General features: G+C 37.9%; 1 protein-coding gene across 2 annotated transcripts in view; it reads right to left on the bottom strand.

Moving 5' to 3' along the window:
• Positions 1–280: 280 nt before the first annotated feature.
• Positions 281–19,881, bottom strand: part of LOC113028304 (poly(ADP-ribose) glycohydrolase) — a 31,122-nt gene continuing 11,521 nt past the window's right edge. For both annotated transcript variants that reach the window (XM_080305440.1, XM_026178469.2), the window contains exons 7-17: positions 17,037–17,129; positions 16,303–16,457; positions 13,352–13,431; positions 13,206–13,266; positions 13,011–13,086; positions 11,738–11,885; positions 7,337–7,415; positions 6,451–6,559; positions 3,710–3,815; positions 2,404–2,532; positions 281–1,099 (exon numbers count right to left, since the gene is read on the bottom strand). In XM_080305440.1, the coding sequence (XP_080161566.1) occupies positions 924–1,099; positions 2,404–2,532; positions 3,710–3,815; positions 6,451–6,559; positions 7,337–7,415; positions 11,738–11,885; positions 13,011–13,086; positions 13,206–13,266; positions 13,352–13,431; positions 16,303–16,457; positions 17,037–17,129 (1,212 nt within the window). In that variant the 3' untranslated portion in view covers positions 281–923. The remainder of the gene's footprint in view (positions 1,100–2,403; positions 2,533–3,709; positions 3,816–6,450; positions 6,560–7,336; positions 7,416–11,737; positions 11,886–13,010; positions 13,087–13,205; positions 13,267–13,351; positions 13,432–16,302; positions 16,458–17,036; positions 17,130–19,881) is intronic.

Below are 19,881 nucleotides of genomic sequence, written 5' to 3'. Positions count from 1 at the left end.
GACCTTATTAAACTGTGAAGGAAAGGATGAAGCAATAGTTGGGGACAGATAAATGGTAAGGCTGTGTAGAAAGTCATTTTGCTATAACATCTGTGGGACAAGGAACCATCATTCATCAAGTCAGAGATGAGATTTGTGGCTCAATTTAAATTGTGCTGTTGATTTTTAATGTAACCTTTTTTAATTCTTTGAAAAACAAAATTTGCCAAGAATATTTATTTTAATTCTAGTGATGTTATATAAAAATTAAAAAGGCAAAGAAAACTGTTTTACATTGAAATGAATGGAAGACGCAAACACTTATTTTTTAATATCTTAATTGCAATCACAAACAGAGAAACACCCACAACAATGTAATCTGAATGGATCCATTTTCAATGCCTGCAAATAAATAAACACAGAAGTTAAGCGATTATTGCTGAGAAATAGGCTGCTCTTTAAATCAAACCACTTTTCTGGGACCGCAAGCTTTCCAACACACAATTCTTATTACTCTTTTCCTCTAACTTGATTTCTGACAGCCAATTCAATTAGGCTGGATATGTGCTGGTGTAAAAAATAGGCAACATGACAAACTGAGAAGATGGATGGCAACCTTTGCTTCACCATTAAAATCACAATCGCGTCACACTGAAGCTCAATCTACTGCAGTATTACCAGCTACAGCCAAATGAACACATCTTGGAGTACAGTGCCAGACGCGGCCATAACTAACCACCCCCTGCCTTTTTTAAAGGGTATGCATGCTAGACCTTCATTATCATTTTTATCAGCCTGTGGTTAAAACCACATCTGGTACATCCACCATCATATGAACAAAAGAAAATAGATTTTGTTAAAAAAGCAAAGGAACTGAAAATATTTTATTCATTTAATGTTCATTTTTTAAAGGCAAATCACGGTGACTTATCAGCCACCTAACCTTAATGGCAGTCAGTGGGTGCGTGTTGTCTGGCTGAACCCATGTTGGAGTCATCAGGCGCCAGGGAGGAGTTGACCTGCTGGTAGATGAAGGAATAGAGGCTGACGTCAGGGCGTCGACCAAGGCAGTTCTTGCACTCTGAGCTGTAATACTGCCCCAAGAGATCATACGCCTTTCCTGTAACAAGACAAGGAGATATTGTCTAATCTTCATATTAGACTGAAATATAGGATGGAAATTTCATGGTTCATGAGATCATATTATTTTCCAAAACTCATAACAAAAAATAATTGGATTATTACAGCTGGTAAAAATAATAAAAATTTTCTAAGTAAATATGTTTCGAAAGGTGCTATTGTAATGAAATTCTCACCAGATGTCGGCAACAACCCATCCAATCCAGACATTCAAAGAAATCAAACCATAGATGTAACATAATTATATTACATAATGAAGTGACACGAGAAAAAGTATCGAACATGCAAAAGCCTGATCGTGATGACAGCTTGTCATGCCACGGCCATTCTTTCACACAGTCTTCAACTCCTGAAGGTTTCGTGGGCCCCTTCTATGAACTCTGAGCTTTAGTGCTTTCCATAGAGCTTTATGTGCTTTCTCCAAAACCAACTGAAAGTTTCCTTGGATGTTTCCATTGTCTTTTGGTAGATGGCAACAGATTTTTAGCAAAAATATCCCCAGTTTTTCCATTCATCCTTCCTTTTTGTAGCTCTCCACAAGTCAGTCAACTCCATTGTTCCTGAACAATTCTTCTGATAATTATTTTCACTCCTCTGTCTGAAATCTTGTGGGGAGCACCTGGTCATGGCCAGTTTATGATGAAATTATCTTCTTTCCACTTCTGGATTGTGGCCCCAACAGTGTTCACTGGAAAATTCAGTAGCTTAAAAATTCTTCGGTAACCAATGTCATGAGTATGTTTTACAACAATAAGGCTGCAAAGGTCTTGATAAAGCGCACTGATTTTACCCATCATGAAATGTTTCTTGTGTGACACCATGGTAACGAGATACCTTTTTATAGGCCATCGGTTGGGAACCAAACCAGTTGATATTAATTTGCACAAAGTGGCAGGATTGCTTTCTGATTACTGATAGATGTCAGCTGGTGTCCTCTCTTCCCATGCCTTTTCGCACCTCCCTTTCTTCACGTGTTCAGTACCATTTCTGTGTCACTTCTCATTGTTACATATAATTTATGGACATCTATGGTTTGATTTCTTTGCATGTATGGACTGGATTGGTTATTACAGACATCTGGTGAGAATTTAATGTCAATAGCACCTTTAAAACTTATATTACTTATATTTACTTAGAAAATTGGTGGCGTGTTCAATACATATTATCTGTATTTACTTTATTTCTTTAATTGCATCTTTGACAATTTAAAAATGTTGAATGTAAAAGTGCAAAAAGTTTCATAAAAACAAGAAGCTGGCATGATGCCTGGGCTGTTCCCCTTACCAACACTGATATTTTTCTGAATGAGGAAAGAGTGCATGTTGTGGACATCTGTCATGAGCTGGCTGTCACCAAAGGTGAAGTAGGCTACGTCTCGGCCCGCCTCAGCAGCTGCCAGCATCTGGAGCAGAGCTGGAGGAAAAGAAGGCAGTGATGAGCCTCAATAGTGTATGTGACACAAAATATGTTTCAATGCAGTATATCAACTAAACTGGACTTTAAAAAAAATGTTATTTATAGTTCGAAAGGAAAATAACTGAGTATTCAAGTATATTAAGGATTCAAGCAAATGCTTGAAAGGAAAATATAGAAGCTAAAAACAATTTGAACATTCTTTTGAAGAGTTTTCCACACACGTTCATAGATTCAGTTGCAAAAACAAAACAAAGACAAATAAAACAGAGGTCTGAAAAGTCATCCAATAGCTTTTGTTTAAAACTGAGAAGTATCAGCTTCTGTAGCCTACAGCAAAAGGTAAGTTATCTGGGGAACTGGTCTCACCCCTACTGAGTATGCTGGATTAGTTACAAAGGGAGTCCAGGTCTGGCCCCGGTGAGCTGTGAATATTTTAAGAGACCGGAAATGTGTCTACTGATTAATGAATGTTAGTACACTGCCAAGTTAATGAGCAAAACTGAATCAACATTTTCACAGGATTTCTGAGCTGAATCTCTTCATTTCAGCTGTTTCTCTCCCCTTCTCCTTTCAACTCTTTTCTCAAAAATTATCCGGCAATTAAAAAAAAGGGGGTCTATGCGATGCTACAGACAATAAATCGAGGCAGAGAACAGCATCTGAATTACAGAGCTCTTCCCTGGAGGCACATCATTAAGCAGACAGTAGTGATAGTGCCTATAACGGACTGTACCTTGCTACAGCTAATTAATAAATGGATGGATGTATACTTTGTAAGCACAAGGTCTCCAAGTCAGATAGTAAGTGAGAAGCAGAGCTATTACTGCAAATTGTTGGCAAAAAGGAGCTCCCTTTGCTGTGACAGTGATACAAGGCACAGACAGAAAGCTGCAACAGATTGATGGACTCAAGCAGGCGATCAATTTCTCTATTAATGAAACATATTAACTTTGTCATTTGATCAATAGAAGGAAGCCAACGAACAGGCCTTAAGTAAATGAACGCATTCCCAGAAGACAAATGGAGCTCACACTGATCTGCTGGAGCTTTTCTATCTAAAATACATTCTGTTATATCGAGGAAGAGACTCCAATTAGACTGCCAAGTGCACAAAGATTACAGGAGCCCATTTCGCCACGAGATCCTCTGACGGCAGTGTTACGTCAGTGCTTACCTTTCAGACGTGTGTCACCTCCGAAAACCCCACAGCCCCAGTTTCCTGTCGCAACTGCTGAAAGGTTCTGACTTTTTTCTTCAGGGCATGCAAAGCCACAGTAAGCCTACACAAAGACAGCAGAAAATTAGAAATGCAATCATTTAATGTAATTATATTGTAAGCAACACGAAAGGACGGATTCATTTTGCCTTGTATCAATGGTTCAGGCTGCTGATGGTGGTCCTGTAATTTATGGGGGATATTTTTTGGCCCCAAATGAGCATTGCTTCAACACCACAGCCTACCTCAGTGTTTCTGGATTGCAGTGGCAGGATGTGGTTTGTGGCTTGGCTGTAGGGTTCAATACTGAGTACATGTCCATCCATTTCTGATCACAGTATACACATCTTTTGATAGCTTCTTCCAGCAGGATAACATGCCATGTAAAGAAGCTCAAATAATCTCAAACTGGTCTCTTGAACATGACCATGAGTTCACTGTTCTTCAAAATCCACAGTCACCAGATCCTAGTCCGAAAGGCCAACATTGGGATTTGATTAAATGGGATCTTAACATCACGGATGTACAGCTAAAAAATAAACAGCAACTTTGTGATACTATTGTGTCAACATGGACCAAAGTCTCTGATAAATTTTTCCACAACCTTGTTGAATCTATGCCATGGCCAACTGAGGCAGTTAAACCCAGTACAAGCATGGTACACCTAACGAAGTGGTAAAATAGTGTAATTGTCCAGCTGTGATGTAAGTGAAATGGTTTGACTACAAAAAGTAATTGAATATTTGTTTTGTAATAACAATCATGCTGCTGACAGGCCATGAAAAATAAGGTTTGGTTGACTAGGCTGAACATGTCTTTTTAACACGATGTCATTTAGCATCATTGTTCCACTTCATGGCTATTCACTCAATGTTATCGATTCGTTTGACTAAACCCATGTGTTATAACCAAAAACATATGAAATCACATGTTGGGTGGGTTGTAAGTGACATGGCAAATTATTTGCAAAAGGTTGTTACATGAGATATCTGCAGGGGACTCTTAACATTAATGATGTATACTGAAAACGAATTGTAAGTGCCCGTCCTCCAACTGACCAGTCATAAATTCTTCCTGTGAAAGGGCAGATATGACAGTTAACTGAACAATAGTCGAACTGGGATTGATCTTCATGTTGGTCCATTTTTTAAATCCTTGTCAGAGCTGTCAAACCCCTCCATGATTTCTGACAGCAGACCTGACAACATCAACATCTTGATTTTCTATTACAAATAGATATGACAACCATGGGAAGATTACACATAACAAAGGACTTTTGTTTTTGTTTTTTGTGTCTTTAACATGATGCAAATGTGCTAACGGTGATTAATTGCACTAAGGTTAATTATGCTCATTAGAATTCATGCTGGGCCTAATGGACAGTGTAATGAATATGATTATGTTTATTCTTTACAAATACAGCAATCTATCAGTACGTATTACATGCATATGGCACGTCATAATTCATCTATTTAGCCTGAGAAAAGTAAACACAAGTCAATATCAACTCAGGTGACATTTGTGATGAGACTTTTTTTCCCCATTCGCAACCAAATGGCTTCAGACCATTAAAACAATGCAAATCAAAATTCTAAAATGAAATTACTTCAGTGGCAGTGATAGAAGTTCCCTACAGATTCACCATCATGAATACAAATTTGTAAAAAATTAACCGAGAATTTAGAAATTAAGAGTAGATTTTTTTAAAACCTAGCTGCTCTATAGTGTAGTGGTTAACAAAGTCACTTGGCAGGCTAGGCTACTACACATATCCCTCTGCATGCAGTGTAAAAATTTGCCAAATCAAAACGTACAGTGCTGCCCTTAAAAAGGGGGGGAAAAAGTATATTTTCAGCAGCACTCACTATGTATGACAATTTTCTTTTTTTTTTTCTATCTAAACAGGTGTGAAGCATAAGACAAATTATAGACTGGATATAAAAGATGGCTGCACCTACTATGACATAACCAACTGGTTTGTGGATTACATCTGTGAAGTTTAGTTATCTGTTGTTTAGCTATTGTTTTAACTGCATCTGGGTATTGCAGTGGCTTGGCTGTGGGGTTCTATGTGTTTCAATTCAATTGATTTCAGTTCATATAGTGTCAAATTCCAGCAACAGTAAACTCAAGAATTGGAGGGAGGGGTGGAGCAGGCACACCTGATAATTATTCTCTCTCCTCATGTAGCCGGTGCAGGGCCAGAGGAGATGACAGAGATGAAGCACAAAGTCATTAACGCTTACCGGAGTGAATCTACTACAAGGATAGAACTGGCGAGTTAACAGTCAGCACACAATAGGTATGAAGGGGCAGCCATTATTCACTATGATAATAAATGGGATGTTAATACTGGCTAATATGAGACAGCCTTACAACAAAACCAACCTGGCATGCAAAGAGACCACATCCCTTATTATACTAAATTTAGGCCTTTAAAGATGTGTGCTATGGTAAAATTCTTCATAGGAAGTTGTAAACATAATTCTTTCTGCTGCAAAGCTGTCCATGAAGTCTGTGAGGACTCACTCACTTTTGGAGCTAGCTATAAGTGACCACACCGAACTCCGAGATTTATGGTCCTAATTTCAACAATTTTGGGCAAATACTTTACTCAACTCATCGTAACATACAGAGCGAAGAAAAACAACTGCAAAAAATAACACAAAATAAGGAGTGAAACAAAAGTAAAAGACAACCTTGTTAAGTTCTCGGTTGAGTCGATCTGGTTGAAATTGTTCAAGAAAGTTCCTGAACTGCAGCGCATCGATGGCCACAATCGTAGTGCATCTTCTCTGCCAGCCATCACTGAAAATGAAATAAAAATTCAATCAAAGAAATGGTTTTGAAATGTTTTAGTGGAACAAAATGCTGCCCTGAGTCAGAAAAGACAAGGCAATCCATCCATTGTGAGATTTAAAGTTAAAGGAAAACGTATGTGTACTAAATATGGTAACCTTTCTAAATGGGATCTCAGAGTGGGGCCAGCTGGCCAGTGGAAACCTTGGTTGAGTTTGTGTGTGGCTTGCATGCATTTCAAGGAAAGAATCTACCACTGCATGTTTCCTTCAGTAACTCCTTTAATAATTGCAGCTTAAATTCCATAGCTACCACATCACTATTTAATGAGAAATATATAAATTTTTCTTTCAGATTCACAAAATTCTGTCTGGACTCTGAAAGTAATTAGTAATTGTGAATTTCTATGTATGTAGATGGCAACAGATTTGCAATATCTGCTGATTTATCAGAGTGAATGGCCATATTATCACAAACAGATTGCTTGTAACTGGCAACTTGGTCTCAGCCTGATAAAAAACTGATTCCATCTCATTTGGGTTTTATGGCTGTGTTGACATAGCAACTATTTCAGAAGCAACAATTTCACAGGTTCATTGCACACGCTGGCAGTAATTTTGGTCATGCTACAGTTTGACTAGTGTGACTATTTTACAAGATATTTCTAGACCAAGGTGGTGAAAAAGACAAGCTAATCAATGTAAGGAGATCTAACAAAGTTACAACAGTTTTTATTTATTATTTTAAAATGTTAAAGGTCTTAAACCAAGTAAAATTACCAGATACCTTGGAGTTGTGTCCAAACGGCTGCCACCCCACTGGTAGGTCTGTGCATATCCTGTGTATTTACTGTACTGCTGCGTTCCTAATAACAAACAGGAACTTCAGGCACACTTAAGCAGGCAACATATAAACATATAAATCTCAATTTTATTTACACATACTTAGAATTAAAGATTATTTATCTTTCTCTTCATGATTCAAAACTAATATGTGGGTTAGTTTATTGTGTTAACATACAGAATAACAAATCTTTGATAGGTAAAAGCAATGACATTTAAAAACTCTGTTAGGGCTCCCACCTAAATGCTATCAGTAGTTGAAACCCCATGTTACTATACTTTAGTGTAACACAAACAACTGGCTCCTAAACCCAGCTCAATGCTTAAAACCACAAGGAAAATTAATATTGTTAAAACAAGTCATGCACACAGAAAAAGAAAACAAATTATTACTAATTTTTTGCACTAAGTACTTTTTAGGGGGTTAAAAGTGATCGAAGAGCATCCGATTGCTGAAAAACAGAAGGTCAAGTTGTTACCCCTCTTGAAATGATGCAAGCAGCAATGACTGACCACCAGCACACAGCGAAGCACTCAACACCCGTAAAGAGGGAGCAGAGGGGGGTAGACAACAGGACAGTCAATATAATTGGGCCACAGATTAACTTCCCATTCATTAACACTCATTAGTACCTAGCTGTTGAGAGCACTTGCAGAGATGCTTCATGCTGCAAGGTGAATAAACCAAGCGATTAGTAGAGAAGCCTTGGTCAGCAGCTATTATTAGTAACACATGGGGGAATCTCTAGGGTGCACTCCACTTGACAGACACATCATTAATAATTAACCAGCCTCTATTTTTTTAAATAAGCAAAATGAGTAAGACAATGACATACCTCGTGTAGTTTAACAGCGCTAGAAAATAAACCTTCTACATGACTTATGTGCCCATATGAAGTTTTTTGAGCTTCAGTGCCATTGGCACATTTGAAATTAGAGATGCATACTTTGGGTCAAAAGGTCTGCAAAAGACTGAGGTACATGCAAAGGTACTTTTCAGTCACGCTATTGATGGCAAACACATGTCAACTTGCACCCAGCACTATAACTGAATAAAAAAACCCATAAAGCTACTACTTAATAAATACTTTCGTGATGTTGATATCTAATCTAAAGATGGGATATTACAGCTGTTGTACTAGATGGTTTTGTGTGCATACACTATGCATACACCTGACCTTTACTGGTTTTCCAAATAAGATTTCTTTTCTCAAACATTTTTGCATTTGAATGGCACATTCTTCAGGAGCAAAACAGATTACGCTTTTGCTTTTTATTCAACCCATTTGCCATTTAAAAATTTATTCTAGTAAGAATTGAAGAGGATCGATCTTGGCTAGAAGAAGATGTGTCTGTTCCTTAGAAATTATTTATAAATGAACAGGTCGTATTAAAAAACAGCGGGTGTAATTCACTGAAGGTCGTCCCATTCATGTGTAAATGCATCAAAACAAATTGTCTCACATTCTTGTGGAAGACCAGACACTAGAAAGTCAGCAGTGTATCTCATTTTAACAAGTTTTACTTCTGCATTTGAACGAAAGAGGATAGCACATGGGTAAAATATAGCTTTAATTATGTTCAAATTGTAGATGCTGTAAAAAAAAAAAAAAAAAATACTGTGAAAAAATAAAAATGAAAAATCCCTATGACTGTCTCCTGCATGCACCGAGCATGAACCACATTTTCTGGTCAGCACCACCATTCATATGGTTCATATGAGTTCTCCTTGATACTATTTATACTTGTGACCGCCCCACTGGCAGCCAGATATCTAGCAATCAAGGAAAATTCAATTAGGATAAGGCACTTTTGCAAATTTCAGTGCAGGAGTACGATCCATTAGCTTCAGTACTGTATGCCAAAATGTATCACAAGGGAACATGATTTACCACATGACCACATTGCAGCAAAGGCTTGGACTTTTACCGTGGAGGACAAGAGATACAGCCCGGGTTTAATAAAGATGATGGAATGGAAGAGTCCATTAGTAGAGCAGGTCTGAGTCAGGTCTTCCAGCTATAATTAATTCTGGGCCCAAGTAATAAAGTTAAGTGGCATAAGCAGAGACGCGGGAAAGGCGGCCAGCAAGAAGTCTCAAGGTGACTCTATGAGAGCGAGAAACTCTTATGCTGCAGTATGACTGGTGCCTCTAGGACCTCACTTCCTGTTCTTACCCAATGCACGTGCTATGTAAGGAGGACGTTTAATTTAAGATGTTTTTATTTAAACATGATATAATGTAATCCATGATGTTTGTTGTCCCTTAAGGGTATCGAAATGAGTTGTGGATTAACCAAAACATTGCAATCAATGCAAAACAACAAGCTGAAATAGGCAAAAACATAGTAGATATTTGGAGTACTTCATAGTGATTTTACTCAGCATGATTTCAAAAATGTGTAATATGTGGCCTGTGCAGACACCTGGATTAATTACAGCAGCTTATATGTTCTATCAGTTATACAAAATAAAATAACTCAAATAAATGGTGCATAAATAAGTCCGGTGGGGCCAAAGAGAGATAGATCTGGTTAATTTAAATTTTTTTTAATACACATATACATCAATGGTACACAGTCAAGTCCATAAGTATTTAGACAAGGACAAATTGTTTTGTTTTTGTCAAATCAAAAATTCAAGCTGTGAATAAAGTGCAGACTTTTAGCTTTAATTCTAATAGTTTAACAAAAGAATTACATTAACTGCAAAGGAATTATTTACATTACATACCTCTGACATCTGCCAGAGGCTCAAAAGTACCGTAATTCCCGGACTACAGAGCGCACCTGATTAAAAGCCACATGCTCTAATTTTAGAAAGAAAATCAATTTTGTACTTGTACAGGCCGCACCGGATTTTAAGCCGTATGCGTTTCACTCGTAATATGAGATATTTACACAGAAATACTACATGTGAGGATTTTTAACGTTTAATTCAATCCGTAAGGTAACATAAACATGGTAACATAAACGTTATGGTAACATACAAAAATACATACTGCAAATGCTTTTTTTCCCTCGAACAGCGCCTGTAACACGGCTACCTTTAAGTATACGTACGTATCGGTAACACACAAATTACGTTGCTTATGGTTTTTTTACGGAACAGTGCACAAACAACATTACAACGTCTCTTAACAACCGCTAAAAATATATACTGTATATATACTACTTATCAATTTTATTGGTCTACTGTTACCAGGCAAAATGTTTTTGGCCGCATGAAAAAAAAATGCATTAGCCGCACGTCAGTATAAGCCACAGTGTTCACAGTGTGGGGAAAAAGTAGCGGCTTATGACCTGAAAACTACGGTAAATGGACTAAACTAACAGAATTTTAAATACTGTCTTTAATACTTGGATGAAAATAATTTTCTGTCAATGACTACCTGAAGTTAGAGCGCATGAACATCACCACATGCTGTTTCTTCCTTGAGATGGTCTGCCAAATCTTTGCCCTAACGTACTTAAGTTGATGATTGTTTCTGAGTTTCTCTGTATTCACTTTAAAGCTTTTAATAACTGAGTAGCACACTCTATTGAGCGGAGATTAGATGACTTGGCCACTGAAGAATATCAAATTTCTTTGCCCTGAAAACTGCTTTGGTTGCTTTAGCAGTATGCTTTGGGTCACTTGCACAGTGAAACCAATTAATCTATTTCTGTTTACTTCTATCAGAAGGCACATCAACCATACTCACTAGTGTGACTTGGTTCCACTAGCGGCCTTTACTGTCACATTATATTTGAGAATTTGAGTATGGTTTGTTTATTTTGTTTGTTTTTTTGTTAGTTTGTATCTTGGTTGGTTGTCTAAAGTCTTCATCGAACACAATCAAGCCACAAAGCAGACAGGTGCCATCAGCCTCCTGCTGGGGCTCCCTAAGGGATGCTCTTGTTACTGGGTCTACTGGCCTGTTCCAGCCTTGTTTGTGGCAAACACTCCTTTCTGAAGTATTACTCAACAGAAAGCCCCAACAGCGCAATCAGAACAGCATAGTCTGTCTCCAGAATTTACCGTGTGTACCCAATCAAAAGAAAACAGGTGACAAGGACAGATACAGAAAACAGGACAATTGCCACAAACATCCTTTAGCCCCATGCTGAGTCAGAAAGCTGTAAACTGAAGCTGTGCAATGTGTTCTCCATGCTGGGTTTGACTAGAAATCAATGCAATTTCTCTACTGTCAAATTCGAAAAAGCAAAGTAGAAGAAAAGTAGAAGAATGAGACTATGGCGTTATTGATTTGATCGGAATCATATGATTAAATTGTGAATCATTGAATAGGATTCCTTTAGTAACAACTACTGTTTAACAAGGTTAAAGAGTGTTTGTCACTTACCTGTGATAATCAGACATTCATTATGATCCAGTGCTTCAGTGAAGAGACGAGAAACAATTAGCTCGGGGTTAATAAGGAAACGTATTTCCTCTTGAACCAGACCAGACCCGGTGACACCTCCTCCCACAAACTGATTAGCAAAATCCACCTGCAAATCAAGACAGATGGTTGATGATGAAGGAAAGATTATGAAACATTATTAATACTCTTGCAGCATCTATTGTTTTGTCACATGTGAAAATGTTAGAAAATAAAAAGAAAATATCTAACTGCTAACATTCTGTCTGACGTTAAAATGGACAGCTTTGGAAACAGGAAGAAAGCACCTCATGAAATGGTCTTTGCCCTTTTTATTCAGTTTGTGACAGAATCCCTGACAAGCTGATTGGAAAGGTGCCCTAAGGTGCTGGCATTACTCAGAGATCTGTCCTCCATGCCAAAATAAACTCTTCCCAGGAGAGGCATTTAGGTATGAGGCTGCCAGTAGCAAATTTCAAATGAAGAGAGCAGTCCTACAGGTGAAAATAAACATATTTCTCCAGTCACAAATACTGCTATTTCAGTCAGTTTGTGATTCAGAACAAACGTTCATCTCATTGATTCAGCTCAGAGAGACGTGAATTGATTGTTTTCGTCAGAAAGCACCCATGTGGAACATATAATCTTACAATTTCATCTCTGACAGTTGCTCATTGGCCTGTAGACAGACCAGACCAAACCCCTCACAACCCCAGGAAGAAGCTGCAAAGGGATGAGCAGCAGTTTGAGAGCAGATCTCCCTAAACTGGTCACTCATCTCTGGGACAGCGAGCCAGCCTCCAAAGTCTGCTTTGACAGGCTGTCAACACCTCACCACAGCCCCCACCCCCAACAAAGCATGGAGCATCCATCAATCCAAGTTGCAGTGTGCCCCGGAGCTTTTCATATGTGCACATCAACTGTCAGTTTGTGGCAACTGGAGGCAAACAAAAGGTGAAAGCCAGAGCAGGCCATCCTGACAGTATACAGGAAGTATCGTCGACCCAGAGAGCACAAGAGGCTCAGAGGCCTCGACCCCAGTCCCAGCGCAAACTCCCTCCGACACATCAAATGCTCCCTCAAAGGCCTTTTCAGCAGTAGTAAGCATTCTGGGTGGAAGACTCTAGAATGAGGCGGCTCAGTAAAGGGAAAGAGGATGGGAACCAAGCACACTCCAACAAACAGCTCGTTTGGGCAAAGATTCAATGGGTTCAAGTCTCTCCAACTCGTGCATTCCTCGCATACTCTCTCTTACCTGAAGCATTCCATACCCATCATCTTCAATGGTTCCTTCACAGGTGATGTGGAGCTTCGTGAGTGGAGTCTGTGAGCTGAAACAGTTTCCAGTTTTTAATCAACATCAAGAACATGTGAACATGTATCCATGCTAGTTTCCAAACAGCCCAATGAATACATCATATAATATTATTTTGACATCATATTATTATACCTTTTCCAATTTGGTGGCTTATTCAGACTTTTTCGGGTGAATGTTACAAGACCTGTAGGCACTGCAAAAAACAAGGGAAATGTTTTATCTGGCAAGACAATTATGTGGCAGTAAATTTTTAACATGAAGAAAATGTGACCACTCACTTTTCTCAGTAACACTGTTAAAATAGCACATAAGGGTTTTCAGCTTTTCAGTCTTCTTTGCAGAGGACCCCTCAAAAAGCCTGCAGATGAGAACAAATCGTGGATTTAATTACATAACTGTTGATATTGTACATCCGGTTTTTTAAACAAAAATTAAAAGCTTACTTCTTAAGAAAGTTGGTTTAACACAGCATCCCAACCAAATGCCCAACCCTCACAATCAAAATGCCACAGCTAGGACCAAGAAAAATTGAGACACAGGATGTCCACTTTAGCCATGTGAGTTCAGTCATGCTTTAACGTTTGATATGAATTAGTTCACCTCTCACTCAGTTCCCTTTTCAGTCAGTAGCCGGTTATGTAGGAGCTCCTTCGCTGTTACGACAACGGAGTTGCCCCAGGCTTGCCATCACAGAGCAATACTCATGTGCCACTTCACAGCACTCACTCAAAAAGGGAGAGAGAGAGGGAAACAGGCCTCCCTCTTTGGGGATACATTAAGAAGCCCCGTGTCCCTTTTAAGCAACAGAGTCCTCAGGAGGCAAAAAGGCAATCCCCCTGGAATATAGCACAGATACACACAAAGCTGCTAACAGCGAGGCGCAGTGGATGGGTTTGAATACACTTTGAGCATTAAGCCCACCATCTCCCACTCAAGCACACTCTAAAAAACCCTGCAGCTCACCCCACATGCCACAATATAAAGAGAGAAATTCCAAGTGAAGGAAATGAAATAATGACAAAAGCTCAGTGCACTGAGAGCCCTTTAGGGGATGGGAAACTCATTCATTGAAGTCAGTTCCAGCACTCATTTCTCTTTGTCAGCGTGGACTCGAGAAACAATCATGCCTCATGTAGTCCCCGGGGAAAATGTCTTAGACATAAGGTAGCTACTACATAAGGCAGCCTTTTAGTAACAGATCGCCATACAGTCTTTAGGGAATACGGTATTAATATATAATTATATAACATAAATTTACCTCCAACTGATGTACAGAAGGTATGATGCAACTCAGTAAAAGGGTGTATATAGCTACATTTAGTGTAACTGCTGGGTTTCTAATAAACTTAGCTGCACTCTGTGGTAAAATAATAGATACAGTTTCAGGAAGAACATGTTGAATGGCAGAGTCAATGCTGGAAAAAAACCCTCAAAGATAATAGTGTTTATAGTCACTTTTATCTCAATGCAAATAAGAAGACTGCTTTGAGATAAAAATAAATAAATAAATTCGCAGATAATGAGTGTTTGTTTTTCCTTTAGTAACCCTCTGGGTATTCCTGTGAAATAAAAATGTATTAAGGATTTTGAATAATGAAATAAACTTAATTTTCTGTCTCATACCACATAGGATATTTAGGACACTTTTGCGCAGGAAGAAAAGGGGACGATGCTGCAGTTTCTTTGAAATTACAGCACAACCACAACATAAATGAAATTCAGATGCCAGTGAACTCCTTTACTGCCTTTTGCAAAATAGCCAACGGCCTTCTCTATTGTCACAAGCAGCCATCTGAGTCAATGTTAATCTAATTTCCTCTTCCATTTAGATAATTACAATGTGATGCCAACAGAGATGACTCTGCAGTGAACTGCAGACTCATTTACATTACACCGCCCACACAATCTCCACAGTGAAAGTTTGCAGAATTAAGAAAACACCCTAATGTTTGTCGCATGCAGTGTTTTTGAATGGAATGCACTTGTTTTTACATTCTCATACTGGAGAAACGTTCAAGTGCAAGAGAAAGCAAACAGTAGCATCGTTCAAATTCGATGAATAAATGTAAATTTATGTTCAACGGAAAGCACCAGCACCAGTTCGTTCAGAGAAACACTCCCTTCAGGGTTGGCTCTAGCACATTTCTGTTCAACCTGTCATTTAGGTCATAGTTTGTCACTTAATCTTTGCAAGATTATTATAAAGATTATTATAGTTAACTGAAACTAAAGCAAAAACTAAAAGCGGGTGTGTAAAAATTTACATAACAAAAATAAAAATAGAAACTAGACCTAATTAGAATTAATTGAATAACTTTAATGATTTTCCTAACTTAGAAAACTTAAAAAAATGCAGGGAACATCCATATTTCTAGTATTTGTTAGTTTGGTAAAATTGTATTAACAAAGTGCCTGTTGAGGCACTGATGGGCGTGTTTATTGAGACTCTGTAAGTTGTGTTTTTATTCTCATAGCTGTACCAATTTCCTAAATCTTTCCTCTGACAAATCACCTTCAAATAATAATAATCAAAAAGACAAAAAATTAACAATGAAACCATTGAAAACTAAAATTGAATATTTTCAAACAGCAAAAACTAAACTGAAACAAGAAAATCTACTCTGGACTCTAACTGAACTAGATTGCATTAAAAACAAAAAAGAAAAAGGAAATGAAAGTTAAAATCAAAATGCAAAGAAAATGCAAAACTATGTAATATCTCTAAATTCTTGAATTGAGCTCACATACATTTTACTGATGAATTCCCATGATGCTTTTACATCTATCTCTGAAGCAAATTTTCATGAACAAACATTTCCTGAGACATCTGTGTTCACTCAGTAGAAAAAATCCATGTGAAAATGCGCCATTATCTATCTTCTTCCATGTATGAAAAAAGTTCAATGATAGGCTTGATGGATGATTTGCATTTACCAGGAGCTTGCTGCGTGGCTCAATTAGCCAACACTGATACTCCTATGTTCAAAATGTTTTACTACAAGATTCCCTTTTTGCACATCCTGGGCCCTGGTTTCCCTCAAGCCATGCTTCATACTTTCCAAGTGAAGACCTACATTGATAATCCTGACAAAGAACAGCATTATGTCATGTGACAATAAGGAAAGCATGCATAGTGAATGAAGTTAGTTGTCCCGAATGCATACTTTACCGAACAACATCATGTTACGTTTAGCACCATGAGTCAAAGAGTAGTACATCACCAGATTACCTGAAAAAGTTAATGTCTGGGTAGTTGGAGTACTCGGCCTTTCTAGAGTTCCGTCGGGGGAAGGTGCAGAAGAAGGCGTTGGCGAGCAGACATGCCACCTGCTCCTGAGACATGGTGATGGAGTGGTTCATGCCTGCCTTGAGGAGGGGTATTGGCTAGAAGAGGAAAATAGGTACAACCGAGGAAGGTCAAAATAATTTGTTCTGTCAATTTATTGAATTAGACGCTGAAAAAAATCCTAATAATCTTGCACCATTATGTGCTTCCTAAATCAACCTTTAATTTAAATCAAAGTCCATACACCCTCATGTCTGGGAGATTTACAGTTATGATTTTATAAATAAATTTGTATAAGCAAGGAAGAACAATGCGGAGTTTGCTACATGAATAATGTTCCCTTACAAATCTGTTTGGCTAATGTGCCTACTTGTGAGGGACCGTTTGAGTTTTTAAATGAATCACAGTAGAAATAAAATCAATGCAGTGAAGTAATATTTAACAAGATGATAGGCTGCTTGGTCAAATTAGGGCATGAATTTTTTTCCTACTGCAAAAACACACTAACTACACGATGTAAGATCCAGATGATCAAAACATCTCATCTTATGTGTTTTGAACTCATAATTTTTACTATGATTTTACAGGATTATATGACTTTTCTGATCAATGTGCTGCAATGATCTATAATGTTAAAGACCAGTATGTCGGTCTCCATTGGTTAGCAACAGATTTACCTTGGTACAGAGCTCAGATGCTCTCAGCGCTAATTGCACCATGTCTGGCAGCAGGGACTCAAACAGATGTTCAGCAGCATCAGGCTCCAGGACCTTGGAGAGAACCAGAGATCTGTTTATATTTGTTGCTTTGCCACAAATATCAGCTGTGACATTATTAGCTGTTTCGGCTGATTAGTTTGAGACAGACAGAGAAAATCACAAGCTATGATCCATATCAAAATTTTTAGGGTGAAACAAATACTGTTGAAATATCTGCACTATAGAAAATCAAAGGGCATTCCAATCCACAATATGCAGATGTAAAACATCTATGGGAGCTCAATGACTGTTACAGCTAACTGTTCTCTTCTTATACTGATAATTAAAAAGAGAATGTGAAAGATGTGGTGACATATTATAAAAATACATCAAGTCTAAGTGGGACAGGTCATCTATGTTAATAATAATATCACCCCATAGTAGCATATCCTCCATGACTACACCACATTTATGAATCGTATAGATAACAGACATTATATATTCTTTTTTTTTTTACATCCATATTGGCTACAAAATGTCAGAATGATCAATAACAGAGCAATTTCATCAAGGTTACACTTGCATGCCAACTGATTAAACAGTCTTCTTGGAAGAGATGCAAATGACCAAGTGTCTGAAATAGAAAGGACAGTGTGTTCCCAGCACATGAAGCCTTTACTGTTGATTTAGCCTTGGACATTTATATTATGGCAAAAGAAGCCTGACTAAACAGTGTTGTAAGTAATGACCTAGCTGACATCGTAAACTGCTCCTACAGGCATTATAAATTAAGGCAGCTGACGGAGGAGACAGTAGAAATAGCTGAGGCAGTATAAGCTGAACTCTTTAAATCAGAAGAAGACGTGCATCAAATCAGCTATACTAACTCTCTGTATGACCTCATACTGCTCTGTACATCGCACCGAAATGACAAAGCAATCAACCAAGACGTGGGGGTGTAAGCAGCAAGAAACCAGAGGTTTTCCCAACAGGTCTACAAATTAAAGCAATCTGCTTAACCAAGTCCACGGACATGAGACCATGTAAAAGTAAAACACACATGCTCCTAACTGTAAATACAGCACTGACTGGGCGGATGAAAGAGAACAAAACTGATGCTTTCTGTCAACAGCTGTTCACTTATTCATAAGGAATCCGTCCTCAGATGAATATTCAATGAAACTGCCTGGCCCGTCACTCCATGCTATTCAATCCCTCCTTTTCTCTGACACTCAAATCATACAATGTGGCAAGGAACACGGGAGACGTCAGGAGGTGAAAAGCTGCGTGCATTATTCTACGCTGTTCGCTTTTCCACACAATTGGAAGTAAAGCAAACGCTTTTATTTTTAATTAAATGTCAACAAATACTAAACTCTACTTGCTCTCTTGGATCATTTACACACATGAAGACTATTGGCTTATTCCAGGGTTAATTCTGGGTTCAACTGGGAGAATTACCCTTTAGTAGAAATTAGTTCCACTGAAACTATAAAAAGCAGAAGACTGACAGTTATTTAAATTTATTGTGTCATTTGTGCATTTAAAAAACAAGCAATCTTATTTTTTCTGTTTATTATAGAATTATCATTCAATAAAATATTGTATCTAAAAGAGCTTATAGGATTAATATAAGAAACTGTGTTTCCATTAGTAGAATAACTGGAATAGCTGTCTTTTAATTCTTTACTTTTTATTCACTTGGCATCTCCTGAATTTGTAATAATAAGTAATAATAAGTCTACTGTGGCTAACTTTACTGTGTTTAAGGGGCAATTCTGTATGCGAGTTTGTGATGCTGATGGAGCTAAAGCTGAGCTCTAACAAGCAGTGATTTCGTTATCGGGAGGTGGAGCTCGGCTCTGGTGGCCTCAGCCCTTTAATAATAATGATATAAAAATCACAGATTTGTAACACATGAAAGTTCTGAGTAAATTCTATATGGCACAAAAGTAAAAGAGTTAAGTACGGTGCCCATCAGTGACACTTACGTCACTAGTTATCAGCTGGTATCAAACATAACCCTCAATTATACCAATTTTTGTTTTTACAATTTAGCAGTCAAATGTGCACACAAGCAGATGTTTGATGTCTCTATCTACACTTTACAAGGGGCCTCATCTAAAATGTGACTTTATATGAAATGTTCATTGGTAGTTGGTATTTTTTTGTATGATATAAGACAACTTTGTCATTCAAATTGACAAATGACACAATCCAAAGCCAGCTGAAACAATAATACTTAGCCTATGGCTAAAGCTTCTCAGCCTTAACATGTTGAAAATTTGCTAACAGAATTCCCTTTATAACATAAATTATATCATACATACACCATACAATTTATTTAACATCATAAGGCTGGAATAAATCAGTTTCCGAGAATGTAAACTCAACCACTTTCATTTCTGACAAGTTACTAAATGTGACCTTTTGACTAAAGACCAAATATTTTCTCGACTCCCATTTTGCCTGTAAAGGGCTGCAGGATTCTGTCCCGCTGTTAAATCCATTATTGCTCAGCAAAATAACAGAAACCCATTTGGTATAATGACATTGATGAAAAAAGGTTTACGTGTCCTTTTTCATGCGGCATAAGAGATATCGGTGAAACATATAGCTGATGCCATGTAGTACATGGTGATGTAGCAATACTTCACCGTGAAAAAAAAAGAGTATTTCTTACTCTTACGGGCTCAGTGCTACTTATATTAAACATAAAAACACAGCTATCGCTTCAAGTGGAATATTCGCATCCCCTTCATGAGGCAGATTGTAGTACAGTCCTCTGTGATTCTCTACACAGAATGACACAGAGCACATTAAG

The sequence above is a fragment of the Astatotilapia calliptera genome, chromosome 8 (genome assembly GCF_964374335.1).
Source record: "Astatotilapia calliptera chromosome 8, fAstCal68.1, whole genome shotgun sequence".
Classification (NCBI taxonomy): domain Eukaryota; kingdom Metazoa; phylum Chordata; class Actinopteri; order Cichliformes; family Cichlidae; genus Astatotilapia; species Astatotilapia calliptera.
The sequence above is the reverse complement of the archived record's forward strand: the minus strand, read 5'-3'. Positions and strand labels throughout refer to the sequence as shown.